This window comes from Cyprinus carpio, chromosome A20 (genome assembly GCF_018340385.1).
Source record: "Cyprinus carpio isolate SPL01 chromosome A20, ASM1834038v1, whole genome shotgun sequence".
Taxonomy (NCBI): Eukaryota; Metazoa; Chordata; class Actinopteri; order Cypriniformes; family Cyprinidae; genus Cyprinus; species Cyprinus carpio.
The window spans coordinates 9,922,635-9,942,850 of record NC_056591.1 but is presented as its reverse complement, the minus strand read 5'-3'; the positions used below and the strand labels follow the sequence as shown (position 1 = coordinate 9,942,850).

Below are 20,216 nucleotides of genomic sequence, written 5' to 3'. Positions count from 1 at the left end.
ATTTTGTGATATATTGCTCTTTTTGTGTTTTTACTTTTTGATAAAGTAATTCTCAAAAACAGCAATGATGAGTTACTGTGTAAAATGTTATAAATCAGTAATATAATGATAGAAACCTTGTGAAAGAGAAGTATACTTTAGGAGACTTTTTTTTTTAAAGAATGCTTGAGAAGTATACTTTAGGAGACTTTAAAGAATCCTTATGTTTTTACATAATATATGTTTTTACAGATATATAAATACACACACATAATATAAGTGCAAACTATATTTATGTAATTTTTTTATATAATATATTTAATGCTGACCAGCATCTTCTTAAATATATACATGCATGTGTGCAACATAATAAATTTACATGTAATTTCACATATTGAAAAATGTTGCTTAAATATATTAATCGTGTATCATACAGACCTTTTAAACATAATGCAAACTGAATTAAAAAATAATAAGTTGCCATGTAGTTTAAATGTAAAATTATTTAACGATGGAAAGTTGATTAAAATTAAATGGAACAGTTAAAATTAAAATCAAATCATTCACATGTCATATGTTAAGTTATGTAAGTGTTCTTCTTTAAAAGAAAATATTCTTAATTGTCATGAAAAGATCAAAATGCTAAATCAATAAATAAAATCCTAATGGTCCCAAATATGATTTTCCTAAACCTCCATATTTATCTTATTTCATAGATAAATGAAATAATATAAAAGAAAAAGAAAAGAAATGAGCAGGACATCTTGACAGATTTTGTGAAATAGACCTAATTTAGTGATTTTTTTTTTTTTTAAGAGCAAAGTCTCACAAAATTCAATTTGACTGCAGATAAATCTGGATAAGAGATTAAACCGCCCCACAGCTGCTGAGGTGTTAAATTAGTCGACATTCACAGCTGCCAAAGGGTTAACCTCTTACAAATGAACCCAGTCACCTGGAGGACACATGTTCAATGAAGAAAAAGAAAGAATGCAACATTAACTTTGAGCTCTTGTGAAACTCCAAAACAATATCTGAAAGAAAAAATTCAACATGCCAGGCAAACCCCTTGTGGAATAAAGTGGTGGAGATGAGGGAAGTGGTCTTGCAGTAAAAGCCCCTGTAAACTGGCATGACACCATGCCATGACTCCGTGGAGATCCCATTTGGAGACATGCATGCCTCACTGTCTGGACTAGACATGTTCCCATGCTCAGCAATTCTCCTGATTAAAACAGGGATTGGGTGTGCATATATATATGTGTGTGTGTGTGTGTGTGTGTGTGTGTGTGTGTGTGTGTTGGCTCCCCTCACACAGCTGTAGTTAATTAGCAGTGTCTCCAATACTAGTTTGGTTAGGCCTCAGGGAAAGCAGACCCACTCTTCACTACCACCACGACAGCGTTCCTCTACAGTTTGAAGAGAGAATGAAAAAAGAGCACGAGAGATAGTTAATATCTCATTAAGGCATGGTTTATGTACTTCATAACCTATGCCTCTCTGCTCAAATTTACGTCCTACTGGTTTGAAATGGCGCAGAGCGCTGTTTTAAAATCCCATGCTCTAGCTGCTCATATGAAAGCCATAACCTTTAGAAATATAATATGTTCCATATCATTAAAATATCACCAGCAATGGGCAGGCCATGCTCAGTCATAACTCAAGTTACTCGTTTTCTCATTCCCTCATTTCTTTCTGCTTTTTTGATGTATGTGCTTTCCTTAATGATACTTCATTTGCATGTTCGTCTAACTCCACCCTGCATGCCCATGACCTGACCACTGAAATCTTGTGATATTACACACGACACGTTAATGTTTGTGGTATGACTTTATGAAATCACCATCACTTTATGATCTTAATGACATTTAGCTCTGTTCCAAAGCCTAGTGAGTTGTCTTGCTTTCTTGTACCTATATAGGCAGCTGCCTACACAGGTGTCCTAACCATCATTGAACCTGATGACAATTTGGTACACTATGTAGGCAGCAGCTCTGAGCATCACACAAATTGGTTCGAGTTGATTTCAAAAGTGTTTGTTAGCATGTTGCTAAGTTAACATCATAAAAAAGGCGATTTTTAATTACACTGAACAAATGTATTGATACTGTTCAGTACTGATGAAATGTTTATTCATAATCAACATCTCGGCTCATTTACCATCTTTTTCCACTGATCTTCGCGCAGTGCATTTGAATTGTCTTTTTCGGTTTTTTTTTGTTATTTGTTTTTTTTTGCTAGGTTTTGGAACAGAGCCTGTGTGTATTATTAATCTCAGCTATCAGTAATTTTTGTTTCCATTGTAAATTAACCGTTCTCTAGATTGTGATTGGCGAATGCTACAGAATCCATTACCTGAACCAGGGCTCCAAGTCATTTGTGGGAAATCCATACGTCTCCGCCCTTTACAGACAAGTGGGCGTGTTCATCTTCGGCTGCGCCGTCAGCCAATCATTCACAGACATTGCCAAGGTCTCGGTTGGACGGATGAGGCCGCACTTCCTAGCCATTTGTGACCCTGACTACTCTACCATCAACTGCTCTCTGGGATATATTACTCAATACACATGTCGTGGAGATTTCAACAAAGTACAAGAAGCCAGGTGAGATATTCAACACTCACATGCACATGGGATAATAAAATGTCACAGTTTCTACAAAAATACTAAGCAGCAGCACAACTGTTTTCAACATTGATAACAATAAGTAATAAACACAATGAGCAAATCAGCACATTAGAATGATTTCTGAAGGATCATGTGACACTGAAGTAGGAGTAATGATGCTGAAAATTCAGCTTTGCATCACAGGAATAAATCACATTTAAAAAATATATTAAAATAGAAAGCAGCAATTTTAAATTGTAATCATTTTTCACAATATTACTGTTTTTACTGTGTTTTGTATCAAATAAACACAGCCCTGGTAAGCATTAAAGACTTTCAAAAACACTCAAATGTTTTTAAAAAGATGTTTAATATTTTTAATACATAATATTTGTATTAAAATATTTTTATAGAAGCTTAACAAATAAATAAATTGAATGTTTTTATATATTTAATAATAAAACATTGTTAATTAAATGTTGCACAAAATTTTGTTTTAATGATTTTTTTTTTTTTTTTCTACAGGAAGTCCTTCTTTTCTGGACATGCTTCATTTTCGATGTACACCATGCTGTATCTGTCTGTGAGTACATACACTGTTTGATGCTCACACACAAGTTCTGTTAATTTACTAAAGAGCTATTATGTTTAGTATGAAACAGGGGCCCTCTATCACCCTTTCACCCTCCTCTGTGGGTCTCTGTAATGTGGGTCACTTTTATTTTCCTTGTTCATCTCCGGAATGGACACACTCCACCTGTTTTTATTTGTGCAGCTGTGTAGACTTCCCTTTTGTCTGAAGTTGTCCTTTATTCCACTTTCATTCCTTATGCTTTATATCTATTCTCTTTTTGAATGGGTCACACACTTTTTTACACCAGTTATGCAGAATCCCCAATATAACTTGACATACACACAAAGCCAGATTTCGCTCAGCCTCCCGGAGTCTCTCACTGTATGTAAAGCCTCTTTCAGAGGCTTCAAACTTTTTCCCCTTTCACACGCAAGGCCCTCCACTCCTCCCTCCTTTTCTTCTTATCCTTTCTTTCTGCATCTAAATCATCAGCATCTCCACTCTTTCAGATGGCAGGAGGTGGAGCCGCTCTGCTAATGGAGGATGCCAGATGTTCATTCTCAGTGTTTTGAGAGATTATTTGAGAAAATTAGGAGGGTGATAGAGAATATGTGCGTTTGTGTGTGTTCAAGGCCACAAACCTGTTTGAACTCATGCAGATTTGGTTCTAATGCTCTCAAAACAGCCATTAAATGAATCTGTGACTTTGACAGCTGGGCCTGCACCCAAAACACTGACCTGAACACTTTCTAGACAAGAGGAAACAGTACATTAAGAACCAGACCCCTGGCAGGTCCTGTTGAGTGTTTTGTGACTAAAACAATCCGTTTTTACACATAGACCCACTGTATTTTAAACCATAGTGATTAGCCACAAAGCAAGATAGGTATCAGCCAATGTTACACATCATTATTCATGGAGAACATCAAGGATCCTAAAAGCTAAGCCCTTCAGGAAAACCTTCTATTTATCTTTAAAACAGATTTTCAGCATGCAGTCACTTAGCGATTTTGGGTCTGAATTATCATTTTGATTTGAAAGCCTGGATTTGTCTCTGAGTGTCTCTGAAGGGCAAATTGTTCAGATGTTATCAGAATCCCTGGCCAGAGTTGTCAAAGCCGAAGCCAAAGTATAGTCAAGCTCCATTATAAAATTTGAACATGTGAATAGACTATTATGTTAAGATACTGGGTTATTCGCTAAAATGATTTTACAATCTGCTCTTTGCTTTAAAGTTAAAAACGAGAGGCCAAGAGAGAACACTCTGAGATATCAAAGCACAAAGCATGATAAACAGAATCACAGACCTGAAGAAATCTGAAGAACAGGAAAAACAAGTGGAGGAAAGTGCTCTTTGAGTAGACTGATCAAGCGATACAGTCTTATTGAATGGAGCGTTACCCTTTCCAGCCTTGCTCCCTGTAATTATCTCAGTCTAGCTGTCATGCTTCATAAGTCAGACGCTGAAGTCATAATGAGAGCTCACATCAGTCTTGTGATCACTTTTTATTTGCACAAATGTAACCCTAGGTCAAAACTAGACAGTATTTGTTTGTGCCAAAATTTGCGAATGAATCATTCTGGCACAGTACCTCAAAACAGAACCCACACCTGTTCCAACATGTATTAATATATTCATCTAGCTTTTTTTCTCTCTTGATGTTCCTTCTAAAAAAGCATAATGGTTACATAGAAACCTAGATGAATTTCAATTGAATCTGCCCTTTTTTTTAAGGTTTGTATTATTAAGGCGCCAAATTAAAAACAATAGTAAAACTTTTACCAGTGCAGTGGATCAATATCAGTTTTAAAATGGTGACTCAGCAAAACTGTGACTTCTCTTTTTCATTGTTAGATCATTGTTTTCAATACAGTGCAATGCGGACATTCAGAAAAAAATAACTGCTATAAGTGTTGTGTGTGAAAAATGTGATTTAGTAAAGTGATTTATAATGTTAGAGAAGATTTCTATTTCAAATAAATGCTGTTGTTTAAACAGCAAATATTCATCAAAGAATCCTGGAAAAAATATATCACAAAAATATTAAGCAGCACAACCTATTTCAGCTTAAATTAAATTATTAAAAAATAAATAAAAATTCAGTTCTATATACAAGATAATTGATTAAATCATGGTCTGATATTGAGATCATAGTCAGGTTAAGATACTTGAATATAAGTTGAGTTCTGTCCCCTAGAGTGACTTCTATACTATACATATATTCAGTTGAATTTTGTATTTAAGGGTCTTAGTGAACCACAATATCCATGCAGCTCAACACCAGAGTAGCCAGTCAACCTCATGTGCTCAGTGAACAGCATGTCAGTTTGTTCTGGATATCAAGTGTATGTGAGTATTTTGTGGGCAGCAAATTGGGTATCTCCTAGCCTTTCTGTGACCTCCACCCTCCATAGTCTCCAGTTCTGGTTTGGCTGCTGCATCACTGCACCTCTCAGACCGCATGGTGACGCATTATGCTCTAGTTAGTTGTAGTGACCAGAGAACAGTTGGTGAATGATAAGAGACCATGGGCAGAGTAGAAACAAGCACAAACCACTCACAGGCAAATCTTCTACCTACTGTTTTCAACCTTATTTCTCTGTACATTGTGGTCATTGACATGTGGTGAGGCTGCATTGGGTTTACAGTAATATTGTTGGATCCGTGGATGGTTCTAGCTGTGGAGTTTGACTGTTGTCTAGCAGAACTGGCAAGATTCAAGTGCAAATACACTTAAGTATGACCCACAAAACCATGCACAGTGCCATTAAAACGTGTATTTTCTTTCAATATATTGCAAAATAAGTAAAGTTTCCTCACATTTACCTATTTGGTTAAACTTATATGATTTAGTATACCACATCTCTCTTGCTTTTTCTGTTTTCCACTCTAAGTGGGACTGAAAATGCCATTTTGTGGCTGCTTGTATGACCTGAACAAGTCAGTTGTTGGGCTTAAAGGAAAAGTTTATTCATATTGTTCCAAACCCATATGACTTTCGTTTACAGAACCCAAGGATAAAGCTTGATGACAGTACTGGTCACTCTTTTCCATGCAGTTACAATGAACTGCAATTACAATGAAACCGAATCTTTCAATCTTAAAAAGGATGCAAAAGCAGGTAAAAAGTATCAAATGGAGTCTGTATGAGTCAGATACTATCTTCCGAGTCTTCTGAAGTAATTTCAATAGATTTGGGTAAGAAACGGATTGAAAACAGGTTTTTAATTTTAATTCTTGACTTCTGACTTAGCTCTCCTTGGTATGCTTATAAGAACTTTGTTAAAAGTAGCATTGTTCAATTCATGAATATTATATATATATATATATATATATATATAGATATATATATATTTATTTGTATATATTTATTAGTCACTGTCAGTTGCTGTGTGGGTGTGTGTGTGTGTGTGTGTGTGTGTGTGTGTGTGTGTGTGTGTGTGTGTGACCCTGGACCACAAAACCAGGCATATTTGGCCGAGATACAACTATTTGAAAATCTGGAATCTGAGGGTGCAAAAAAATCAAAACACTGAGAATCAGTGTTAAATCACCTTTAAAGTTGTCTTAATGAAGTTCTTAGCAATGCATATTATTAATAAAAAAAAAAAGATATATGTATGGTAGGAAATTTACAAAATATCTTCATTGAACATGATTTTTACTTAATATCCTAATGATTTTTGGCATAAAAGAAAAATTGATAATTTTGACCCCTACAATGTATTTTTGGCTTTTGCTACAAATATACCCCAGCGACTTAAGACTGGTTTTGTGGTCCAGGGTCACATATAATTTTTTTTTTTTTAGTCTGCTCTTTTTAATGAATCTATTTCACAAAAATATCTGAATGATTCATTCATGAATGCAGCTGGCCTGGTTTTTAAAGTGGTAGTTCACTCCAAAATGACAATTCTCTCATCATTTACTCACCCTCATGTCATTCCCACCCTATAAGACTTTTGTTCATTTTTGAAACACAAATGAAGATATTTTTAATGAAACCTGATTAATTTCTGTTCCTCTGAATAAATGTCCATTCCACCGAAACTTTGAACATTTGATAAAGGCATTGAGACATTGACAAGATGATCACTTTATTTGATGAACAGATTTAATTTATATGATTCATATAATTTATATTACATGCATCATATAACTTCAGAAGACTAGAAAAATAATGCACAATGCATACAAACCACTTTCTGCACTCTTTTGTGGTGCATTTAAATCCTTTTTTGAAACATTTAAAAAGAAGGACTAGTATGACTAGAATAACTAGTACAGTTTTTGAAAACTAATCCTTTAATAGCCCGCCAGGATCTTTTCCATTGTCCAATTTGATACCTCAATATCAGCTCTGATGGTACCACCCAGATCGCCTGCAGGAAGGGACTGGATGGAGACTGTCAGCAGGATGGAGCATGTTATCTGCTCAAGAGTGTGTTACTTCTCATGTGGACACAGGACATGTGTATGTGTTTGTGTTATGAGTTAGGTTTGTCGCTGGAGAATCTAAGACCACATCATCTGCCATTCCTGCCAGCACCAGCTCACAAAAACACAGAGATGAGAGAGCCATATACACCCCACAACATCTGCAGCACGTCTGGCTTATCTGAGCTCTGATAGCAAGATGCTAAGAGGCAGATTTGATGGACAGTATCTGAGCCCTAAGGGTCCTCAGGCTCTGCTGTTCTTATCAGCTCTTGGATGCCTACGTGTGGAGAGGACCCCGCTCTCGCCCTGAGGAACAGGGCCACTTCAAGAGTTTGGAGAAGTCACAGAGCTCATCTCTACATCTCCAGACTCAGACATGCTGGCTAACAGCCAAAGAGATGAGCGTCAGCAGAACTCCCTGTGTGTCGGACGTCACCCTTCCATGACCTCTTACAGCCCAACATATACCAGAACTCTCTCTTTTTGTCTCTTTAGTATAGAAAAGATTTATATTAGGGGTACCACAAGTCCCGATACAAACAACAACAACAAAAAAAGTAGAAAATGCTTTCAAGAACTTAGAATTCATTTTGCTGTGTGTGTAAATTAGCTTATGGCAGATGTTCTCCAGAGGCCCTGGTTGTCTTGTTTGTGTTGTGGCCACTTGTTGATTTTTAAAGTGAAGTGACAATAACATTCCTCTCATTGTGCTTAATTGCGCAACACTCACTGTTGGTGAGAAAGAGAGCATGAGAATGTCACTGGTGGCTCTAAGGCTCAATTCTTTAATTTTGGAGAACCAATCTGCTATTTCTTCTATTTCCTATTACTTATTAGGTTGGAAAAGCTGGAAGCCTTCATAAATAATTCAAACAGTAAAGATACAATTATTTTGTTCTCAGTTTGTCATGTGTGACGAGAGAAAAATCTTAATAACAAAGGCAATAACAAAACAAGAACATAAAAAAATAGGAAAGGAAAACCTCAGGGATTACTCATGCAGTTCTACATTTTAACAATCCTAATTTATCGATTCACTTTTGTAATTTAGTTTGCAGACAGGCCTCCATCTCCATAAGCCACAGATCTGAGGTTGAAGAGCATTCCATTGCATTCATGTTGCCTGATCAAAGATATTATTGAATTATTTGTTTGTAAGTTTTCCTCAGGAACTTTTTTAGGCATAGGAATGCCAGTGTGGTTGAAATAGCTACAGATGCTTGGTTAGAAAATCTCTCTTCACTGCCAACACTGTGGCTGAGCTGGACCGAAATGAACACGAGTATGAATTTATGTATTTATCTTTTGCCTCAGATGAACTTTAGCCATATAATCAAGCAAGTATCTCCATTTCAGTCAATCATCTGTGACATCTAACTCTTCTCTTTAGCCAGCTGTAAACCCAACAGCTCGTATGCAGTAGCGTGAGAGGAATAAATGGTTGCTGATTCAGGCCAAATTGGCTGAAAGCTTTGTTTAAGCATATTTTTAAGGACTTCTTGCTTTGGGCAACAATATAAATTGAAATAATGAGACAGCAGGCCATATGTTGATTCTAATCGGTTTGAGGCACAAATGCATGGCCGCACATAAACACCCATAGATGCTTATCACTCTACCATCCTTCCGTTCTGAGGGGATGTTTCTATGAGATAAGATCAGTTGAAAATGATTGAGGAGGCCTCTATTTATCTTCAGTCTGGTGTGAACATATTTGCCGCATGTAGCAGTAAAGATAATCTTCTGCCTCGTTAAATACTCCAGAAATTCAAACGGCATCGCCTGACCTCAGAGAACTCATTGATCAGAATCGAATTTCTCGAAGAGCTGTCAGTCTACTTGTGCAGGCACACCCATCCTCACATCATCTGAGAACTTCATCCAGCAAGGAAACTCCAGCTCCCAAACATCCTCAGGGAGGGATTCCTTCCTCTCTACACACACAATGCCTTCGAAGTGAGGAGAGAGTTGTTCAGGAAAGCAGACCTGACCTTGTACACACCTTCATTTAGGAGCTCAAAGCCCAAGATGGCTTTTGTTTGTTTTGTCTAACAGATTGTCTTGAGTGTGTGCACCAGTGTTTATCAGTTAGGGTCTGTGTGTATAAGGGTGTGTTCAGAGATTTCTGTTGCCTGATGTGGTTTTGAACGTAATGGAAGTTTTCCTTCTCATTTGGTGATGGATGATAAAGGGAGGGTGATGAGTACAGGCTCCTTGACTGACCCGGTTTGAAGGGTTTCAGGGCTGAGGGGCCGCCGGAGCGTCGTCAAGAGTTTGTCCTCCTGACCCCCATCCTCCACTAGTCTTTGTAACCCTCAATCATTTGTTTTCTTACCCTAATGAATCTTCCTGTTCTCAGAAAGTGAGCTCTACATGGGGTCCTCGGATTTAGGTGACTGACCAGTCCTTTTTTTCAGTCCTGTTCAGCGCTACTTTGGGTTTTTCACTCTCAGCTCCACCTCCCATGTTTTTTTCTCCATCTTCTTCTTTTAGTTTTTTTTTTTCTTGAACTTATTGTATTAGCTGTTATGTAATAAAAACATAAGTTGTAATAACAAATGTTCCCATTGTTTAAATTGCTTTCCATCTCTGTTTCTTTAGTTCTACCTGCAGTCTCGGTTCACGTGGCGAGGAGCCCGTCTGCTGAGGCCACTCCTGCAGTTCACCTTGCTAATGATGGCCTTCTACACCGGGTTATCACGCGTTTCTGATCACAAGCACCACCCCACTGATGTATTAGCTGGCTTTGTCCAAGGAGCCCTGGTGGCCTACTGCATAGTGAGTACATCTTTGTATTTCAATCCATTTCATGCATCCTTAAATAAGGTTAAGTATCTAAGGAGATAAGAGGCTGTTGTGATTAATCTTGAATTTGTTTTATTGGTTGAAATGTAAACCAATCTGGGAATTTAGTACTTTACGACATTTAATAACCACTGGCCTTGATCTGGTTGTCATCACAACATCTAGATTTTTTTTTCTAATATTGGTTAACAAAAATTTTTACACAGTGTTAACACCAGAACTAATTAAACTTTCCTTTCGTAAATATGCTGGCAATTACCAACACAACAAGTTTGACAATATAGCATATGTTTTCCCATTTTCCACCCTTCACTTTAAAACATGAAAAGCTTTCTTTTTCTGACTGTATAGTAAGTGATAGTCCACGAGTATGTTTGAGCTCGACTCAAGGCAGATTTTTCAGATAACTTGTTAAAAGAACCATTAAGAACAGACTTTATCTGGTGTCTTTTGAGTGAAGTGAAGACAGGAGACCATCCGGAATTTAAGATCGGAAAGGGGATCTGAATATCTGGAACCAGACCACAATGTTCTCCAGACCCCACCCTCTCTCTTTTTCACTCCTATCCACAAAATTACTCATCCATCAGAGTGAAGCATAATCTTTTTCTTGTTAATGCAGAGCATATTACCTCAATTGCACCATTACCAACTCTCAAATGAAAATAGGAGGGGGAGGCTTGTGGAAAAAGGAATTTTACACTTCATAATTGTGGCACATGTCACTTTTGTTAGTGCCAGACTTTCCCTGCAGTAAGCAAAGCTTCACTTAGTTGGATTGTGTTTGGGAAAATCGAGGGAGATGAGGGGAGCTGAGCATACAAAGAGGGAAAGCATTTTCTCTTTGGAAGAAATGGCAGTGTTAATTATTCATTTGAGAAACAGAGATGTATCTGTTTTTCTGCATTTTAAGGGGACGGTGCAAAGATTTGAGGCCCATATGATAGGGGGAAGCAAGACCAAGACCTCTTCCCCCAGATAATACCCCATCTTAATTCTTACAGCATCTCAAAGACAAAAATCTAAATTGTTTATGTTGAAATTGGGATATTGAGTTGTTTCTCAACATTACAATTCCCAGAATGTCCTAGCAGTGTCTTTCTTCACTTTAATTAGCTGTGACAGGGCCACACTTTTTATGGTACACATATGTTCACCAAACATCTCTCTACTGGTATCATGAACCTTCAAAATATTTAATCTTCAGCCCTTGAATTTGCTGTGTGTTTCAGTTGGCTCATGTCCCTTTTTATTGGCATTTCAGTTTTTCCAAGAGCAGTTTAGGTTTTCCCCAACCCTTTAATAACCTCATTAAGAAGGACATTTTTAGTGAAACAGTCCATCCATTTCTGATGGTCTTGATTGTCTTTGAGCCCCTCAGGTTCAAGGTGTAGGAACTAGTCTTTGACACCTGGAGAAGTTTCCTCCCAGTGTAAAAAAAAAAAAACCCAGAAAATAGCAGATAAATACAAAAAAAGAGAGAGCAGAAATGAGATCCTTTTCACTACAGATCAAGGAACCCATGTACTTGTTTTTAACGAGTCTACATTTGGAATCTGTTCCGCTCCCCATCTGTGAACGCTTTAGAGGTCCAATTAAAGTATCTCTAATGACCAAAGCTCAGATGGAGCCTATAGAGTTAATGCAAGGTACGCGTCTTTTAAAAGAAAAGTTATGTCGCCATGTTCATGGTTTGGAGGTGCAGCAATTCTTCTAAACTTGGCTATAGGTGCTGATTTCTGCTGAAGGGGGTTGTGTTTAAAGACGTTTAAAGGTTGTAATTGCTCTGGGTTGGTGTCCAACTGGCTGGCTTCAAAGAAACTGTGGAAAGTTACAGGTCTTGGTGAGTTTTGGCCATATTGCAAAAGCCGATTACAGGCTTACTGCATGTTCCATATTAAAGAAGATCAGTTCACATGGAGCAGTTAGACTGTGATGCCCACAGAGAACTGATCTCAGAACAGCAATTAATGTCAGTCTGCTTATGTATCATGCAAGGGAAACTTAAAACATCAAGCAGCAAAATGTTAACTAGGCCAACAGTTTCGTTCAATCTCAAAAGGAGGCTCCTGAAGTCCTACATTCAATTCCTTATACTCAGGCCTGGTTTGTATCAGAAATTTTGGCAAGATTCACTACAACGTTACGATTGCTGAAGTCAGGCAGCCTGGCATATGTTTAAATTCTGATGTCTAAATGTCTAAAAGAACCCCTGAGATTCAGACTTCAGAAACCGCATTTTCCTTCTTTGTCTTTTCTGGACTTTTGACTGTGGCCACATCCTCCAGTCCTTCCTGTTGGAGAGTGGCGTGAGCTGTTTGTTCATGTCATCAAACACAGCCCACTTTCTAAGCTGCTGACATGGATAGAGAGAGTGTGAGAGGTTGGCTGCTTTTAAGGCTCGGTTGCAGAGGTGTTTCCTGCAGGACTATACAAGGTGGGAAACAGATGGAGGTCTCCTCTCAAACAGCTTTTTCCTCTTCCCACTCTCTCTTTCTCTGTCAGTTCCTGGTACACAGTATCCCACCGTTCCTCAAGAGCAAAAAGTGTCATGTTCAATATTCAGGGCTCCAGTTCCTCCTGCGATAACGGCCCACAGCTAAGTGCTTCTGGTCTGGCTTGGGTGGCAAGATGGTTGTCCCGATATCCTATCACTCCATCCCATATGTCAGGCCCGAGCTTGACTCTTTTTTTCCATTGGCTGCCACAGCACTCTCCATGTAGCTATGGTAATGGAGGCCATCTTAAACCAAAATTAGTGTGGTTGTGTGTAAGAAGAAAGGAAATTTTAATGGTGTTATTAAACTAATGTTACGCTGGAGAGGGAAGCAGCCAAAACACAACTTGGTCTCCACAATTATCATGCAGATGTGGCTCAGGGCCTGAAACTACAATTTAAGTCACACGCATAACATAAGCAACACACTCTCACACATAATCATGTGTTGTGTTTGGCACTTTTAGGATCAGGCGCACCCAAACCAATGGAAGACCACACACATGTGCACACACCCAGACATAACGTCTATGAACCTGCTCACAGTTCAGATGAATCCCAAGTCTATAAAGCCATCAGTAAAAAGCGGCAGAAGTTCATTCAAGCAGGTGTTAGTGGCAGAAGTGAGGTTCATTTCAGATGAGTTTAGATGGAGTTAGTGTGCCTTCCCAGCTCTGGGATACAAAATAATTACACGTTATGATGATCTTTTGACTCTTTGGCACAGTTGTTGGATGTTGACAATTTTATTTGGTGTCATTTCTTGTCTGATTAAGGGAATGTGTATGAGATAGTGCTAGGTGGAGCAGTTAGTGAAGCAGTTAGTTTGCCATGAGATGATGTCAAACCACTCTAATACAACATAATACAAAGATGCAGACTAAAATAGAAAATTAGGCAACTTGGCACCTTGGTATTTTCACATATGTTACAGTTTAAAGAGAATGTGTCTTAGAAAACACATTTTGATTTTGTTTAATTTTGGTCAGAAAACACAAAGCTCTCTCTCCAGTCTAAAAATGGGCATTCCATCACATCCATAAGCACTTTAACATGGCCAATCATAAGTGAGTCATTTACATATAGTAGATTTCTTAAAGGTACAGTAGCAAAAACACAATATATTTTTTATATTTATATTTCTTGCTTATTAACTCCAATGTAACTGTCCGAGAAATGGTGTAAAATGATTATGCAAAATGAAATTAATGTTTATTTGGAGCAACAATTGTACATTAAGATAGAATATGCTGCAGTAACAGACCCTAAAGGTGCATCTTAATTCTTCCCCCAGTTAGTGGAACCACAATAAGGTCAGCACACACACACACACACACACACGGGCTTAGACTAACACGCAAAACAGCTTCCTGGTGCTGACTGAGCATTCGTACACAATGGAGCGGGTTTGCTGTGGAAGAACACTTTCAGACAGAGGGCCGTGGCACAGGAAGCACTCACCCCGTGACACAGGTTCATTGGCAGCCTGTGATTACAGGTCAGAGGTTGTAGTGCATCAAAAAGCCTATTGTACGAGATGACTCTTGAGTCATGCTGGACACTATGGCTGAATGCATGCCTGCAGCTGATGGCATATGTAATAGCACATAATTACACACAAATTGCAGATATGGAGACGTTTGCCCATTATCAGATGCTCTGTCTTGCAATCAAATATTGAGTGAATTTTCTGAAAATATTGCATTGAATGTTGTATGCGTATATTCTAATTGCTATGAATAAATTGCATTAGTCACATACAGCGGATTCAAAATATCTAGACACTTAGGTACACTTTAAAAAAACGAAAATACAGGCGGTAAAACCCTAAAATACATAAATCATAATACAAATGTGAAGAAACTTTTATTTAAATTAAAATATGTTATGTATCACTCTGGGAATGTCCTTTTATTGTTTTTCACTGCTAATTAGGGCTGCGCAATTAATCGAATTTCTAATCGCGATTACAATAATGCCACAATTACATAATTGTTCAAAGTCCACTTATGTTATACTGTGTGCTTAAAATGCGTTTTTTTTTCTTTATACATGTTATCTTATCAAACAATGGTATAAACATCATTCGATGTAAATTGTGATAATCGTTATTAATAATCGCAGTTACCATTTCAGGGGAATAATCAACAATTGTGATTTTTGTCATAATCGTGCAGCCCTACTACAAATTATACTGTAATTCAGTTTTTACTTGCAGAAACCATACATTTGTAAAATTATAATAAGGTGAAGTTAAACTCACCATATCCAGTAAGGTAACTTGCAGTTTTTCTCTCTAAAAAATTACACTTTGTTTTGGAAGCATTATATATACAAATATGCATTATCTGTATAACAAAGTATCAAACCAAGTGACATTTATTTTAACGAAATAAAGTGCAATAGCATCTTTTAAGCAATTTTATTTTTACAAAAAGTATTTCAATTATGAAACAATAAATCATTTGGCCTTGTCAAGCAACATACTTGCTCTTATAATAAAATCCATCATAATCTAAGGTTCTAGATCCAGTTTCCTGATGTCATTGCAGCGCAATGTAAAGGTCACTCTGGAAATGTCATGATCTTTCTGGCGTACCTTCACTCATGTGGCCAGAAGACGGTCGTAGGAGGCCCTATAGGATGAACTCATCCACTGTAACCTTTGGATAAAGCTCTCTTTGTATGTGAGCACAACGTCTTTCACTGAAAGGATATGCAAGAAACAGCTGCTGGAAAGATGATTCCAAAACTCTGATGGCCTCTCTAAGGCTTTCTGTTCACTTTCATCTCTTTCCACACACACAAACCTGTTGATAGACACCGCTTAATTGCTCAAGCCTGTCACTCGCATAACCAAATAGGAAGTCCCTCATTTTTTTAACTTTATGTGTAAGTCTGTGTGCGCTTTTTCTTCTCCCTTGGCATTGCCCAAGGGCAGTACGCCGCTCCGGGTGCTGTGGCTGACAGCAGCTCCTGAAACATGTCAGGACAATTTAGCTGTTAGCTACCCCAAACACTGACCTCTTTTCCTGTCACACACTGGCCCCATACTTTTCACACACTCATAAATAGCGTGTGTTTACACATTGGCAGGCTTTCTGGAATCGGTGATTCCATGCTGCTGCAGTCCAGCTCAGCTGTTCTACATGCTTCAGTAACATTCATGGTGTGTAGATGACTAAATATCCCGTAGGCCTCTCCTCTGCCCACATTACAGTGAAAGCATCCCGTCTTTGGCATGAAATGCAGTGACTCAGACATGTATATTTTCAGCTCTTTGTAAATCCGTTGGGTGCAAGCCTAGTCTATTGCCAAGGGCAGACTTCCTTTCTTTCCCTCCCCGGTTTCCTGTTTTGCCCGTGATGTCATTAGGATGTAAAGAGAGGGTTGTCAGGCATCTTTCCTTGACAAAAAAGTTCCTCCCACGCAAGTGAGAACATTAATAATGACTTTAGCTCCTCAGTCAAGACCGAAACAAAAGAACTGAGGGGTTTCCTCTTTATCTTTACTACTGACTCAATGCTTTTTAAGGCGTGTGTGGTGTAAGTTGGCCGCTCTTATCAGTGTGTGACCTCATACACATCCGTATGTCACAGGCGATGGATTGCCAGCCTTTATATCATCTGACATTTAAAGGGCACAGTTACTCATTGTGGCCAGCCGAACATGCAACAATGCTTCTGAATATGTGTCTGAATAACCATATTAGGGGCAAGTTTAAAAATTGTATTGGTTTTTATTAATGATGTTTTCTCAGACTAGTGACTTTTGCAGTTGCTCACACCCTGTTGGTACATTTTAAGGAAGTTTTTACAGTTAGTATTGGGATTTCCACCACTGAATTGAACTGAATTCATTCTTTTTTTTTTTAAATTCCAGTTCAATTCTTGAATTCTAATTGAGTTTGAATTTAGGTAGCAAATGGGGTCTAGAGTTGCAATTAGAAATTGAGTTAAATGAAGTAAAATTAATAAATAATAAAAAAAATTTGTGTGTGTGTATATATATATATATATATATATATATATATATATATATACATATATATATATATATATATATATATATATATATACATATATATATATAATAAAAAGTATTGAATTTTAAAGGTCTTGTAGAGCATTACTATTAACAATTAAAATGTTAATTTCTAAATAAAATAATTGATATAATAATATATTTCTAAGTGTTTTAATATACACTACTTTTCAAAAGTAATTTTTTTTAGAAATGGTTTTTTTTTTGCCAAAGACATTAAATTAATCGAAAGTGACAGTAAAAACGTTTACATTTGTTTTAAAAAAGGTCTTCCTAAAAATGTTTAGTAATATATATATATATTCTTTTTTTTTTTTTTTTTTTTTATTGAAAATGGTTGTGTTTATAATATTACTGTTTTATTTATTACTTTTATTTCTGTATTTTTTATCAAATAAATACAGCCTTGGTGAGCGTGACTTCTTTTAAAAAGATTAAGAAATCTTATAAACCCCAATCTTTTGACTAGTGATATTAATATGAATTGAATACACTCTTTCTAAATAAAACTTAATGAATAAATACAATTTTATAGGCAAGAAAAGAAGAAAACTTAATTTCCCAGAATGCCATTAGCTCTTGAATTTCTCAGAAATATGAATCAGTCAATTCATTGTACTATCCTTGATTTGCATCCTGGAAAGAGTTTGGTTCTGAAATAATCTAATGTTTTTGTTTTTTCCCTTTCTTCTTATAGGCCTTTTATGTATCGGACCTCTTCAAACCTAAAGCCAAGACTGCCACTCCACCTCCCTCGCCAATCAAGAAAGAGCTCCTCCCCTCTTCTGACATCATAGAGAGGAACAACCATCACAACATGGTGTAGGAGGGGGAACGGGAGGATCCGTCTGCAATCTCCCCATCCCTCACAATCCCCTGAAGAAACCAGAACAGCCACCTGTGACAGAGGAGCTACGGCCTAGTTGATGCCTCCTCTCTCTCATCTGACAGTAGAATGTAGGGACAGGACAGAGACAATCCTATTGACTCTCATTATAATGACCTCACTATCCTAGAGCCCGATTCGAAAGGCCAAACAGACAAAAAGCGAACAAAAAAAGCAATTTCTCCCTCAGAATATTGCGGAGAATGAATTCAGCTCCATTGACGAAAGTAATACACGGAATACGTTAATGAACACCAGCGAAAGGAAGAAGAGAGTGATTGTGAGGCTGGTCACGTGACCAGCGCTTCTCTCCTTCCGACCATCTCTTTCTCTTGTCTCTGTGGCCTTTCAGCATCAGTATAGGACAACAAATTCCTTATTAATAGGAATGATTAGTTTTACCTGCGATGTAATTAGCACAGATATATAAACAATATAAAGAAGAATAACTTATAGCACTATATCATTAAACGTCACCACTCGCTATCTGAGAAGTGTAGCTTTGAGAAGCTTGAAGGTCTGTAGACAAGATCATATTTACACATAAGAGCCATCAAAGCTGATCTTAGCTACCCGAACAGTGGCCTAACTTTTGGAGAATGCATTTTAAAGGGTTTTAAATGGCTGGTGGGTGGGTTTACACAACTTTTATTCTTAGATAAATAGATTTTTATTTTAGATAATGATTTCACGATGGCCACTGCCCATCCCTGCCCGAATTCTGGGGGCGTGGCTGAGCCGTGCCTCCTCGCTGTCTTCTGATTGGTCAGAGCGAACACAGGGGGCGGGGTTAGACGTCGGGGAGGTCTGTGTCGTCACCACGGTCACCGGGATTGACTCCCACTGACCGCACCAGCATATTTTTTTATTTTTGGAACCGGGAACGAGCTTCTTCCGCTGGCTGGTTTGACCTCTTTCCCTTCCAACTGCATAATCACTCAACTCTAGTTGTGTGTTTTTACCCAGAATGCCACCTGTGCCCAATGCCTGTCCTGGCACCAGTCAAACTGCCCCGAAAAGGGGACGTGGGGTCCCTCGGCAGGAAGCGGTGTCCCATTTGTGTGTGTTTGTAAGAGTCGCGTGTGTTTCCGCACCAGGTCCTGATGCAGAGGACAGATAACATGTGAAGAAACTTAAGAAAACTGTGGACTTTATTTTTCTTTCTTTTCTTTTTCTAATTGCTTTTTCCTATTGTGATAATGTCTACTGTCCCCACTAACAACTGTACAGTATGCCTGACTATTACAGAGAACACATCCATACAACACAACTCAAGCTCCAAATGTGTTGCACATCCCTCCCATTGTATAGTCCGTCCTATCATTTCAACAAACCGTTTTATTCTTCTCTCAGAAATATATAAATAATGTAAAGATCACTAAAATTAACTATGTAAGATATTATTTCTAAACATGTTTAGATATATCCACTATGAATCTAAAAAGCAATGTGTCATGACCTGTGTCATTTACAAAGTGCTGCTTTTATGAGCATTGATTGACAGATTTTTGTATTTAGGTAACTAAAATATTTTAGATTTGTGTTTTTAATAAGCGTTGAATAAAACACATACAATTGTATCAAATTCACTAATAGTATTTTTGTATTGTCTCATTTTGTACAAAAGAAATAATAGCAAAATGTTTTTGTTTTGTTTTTTTCTGCTAAATGTACTTAGCTGTAATACATGTGCTTTTAAATAAAAGCTCATTATAAACAAACAAAAAAAGTCTTTGGTTTCTTAATGAATGTTTGTTATTATTACTGACTGAAATTGATTGAAGTCTTGGTGTTCAATGAGTAAAGATGTGTAAAATTTCAAACAGAATATTTTTATGTGGTGTTTTGCATGTTACATAGGATTTCTATTTTAAAATGTAATTTAAACCTGAGTTTTCATCATCATTACTCCAGTCTTGTGTCACATGATCCTTCAGAAATCATTCTAATATGATGATTTGGTGCTACAGAAACATTTATTATTAATATCAATGTTAAAAGTTGTGCTGCATTTATTTAAAATAATACATTTTTGTAACATTTCTTAAAAAAAAAAAAAATCTTACTGACACCAATCATGTGTTTGGTGTTTTAATGTATGTTTGTTATTATGGGTACACTATGTTACCGTAAATGTGAAATTGTTCTAGTGTTCGATGAGTAAACTGAAAATAGAACATTATGTGGCATTTTACGTGTTAACTCAAGTACCCGTCGTAAAAAAGTTTGAATAAGGCGCCAAATGAATTCTTGAATGGAATAATACATTTTAATACCGTCAGCATGTTTCAATGAGGACTGGGCATTCTTGTTTTCCTAGGACCAAAACTGTGACTTCATATTTTGGCTGTGTGTGGATCATAATTTCTACTGTTGACGGTGGC

General features: G+C 37.3%; 1 protein-coding gene across 2 annotated transcripts in view; it reads left to right on the top strand.

Annotated features, from left to right (window-relative positions):
* Positions 1–19,417, top strand: part of LOC109113307 (phospholipid phosphatase 3-like) — a 37,823-nt gene extending 18,406 nt beyond the window's left edge. For both annotated transcript variants that reach the window (XM_042777567.1, XM_042777566.1), the window contains 4 exons: positions 2,302–2,582; positions 3,111–3,168; positions 10,202–10,378; positions 17,644–19,417. In XM_042777567.1, coding sequence (XP_042633501.1) covers positions 2,302–2,582; positions 3,111–3,168; positions 10,202–10,378; positions 17,644–17,772 — 645 coding nt within the window. In that variant the 3' untranslated portion in view covers positions 17,773–19,417. The remainder of the gene's footprint in view (positions 1–2,301; positions 2,583–3,110; positions 3,169–10,201; positions 10,379–17,643) is intronic.
* Positions 19,418–20,216: the final 799 nt, after the last annotated feature.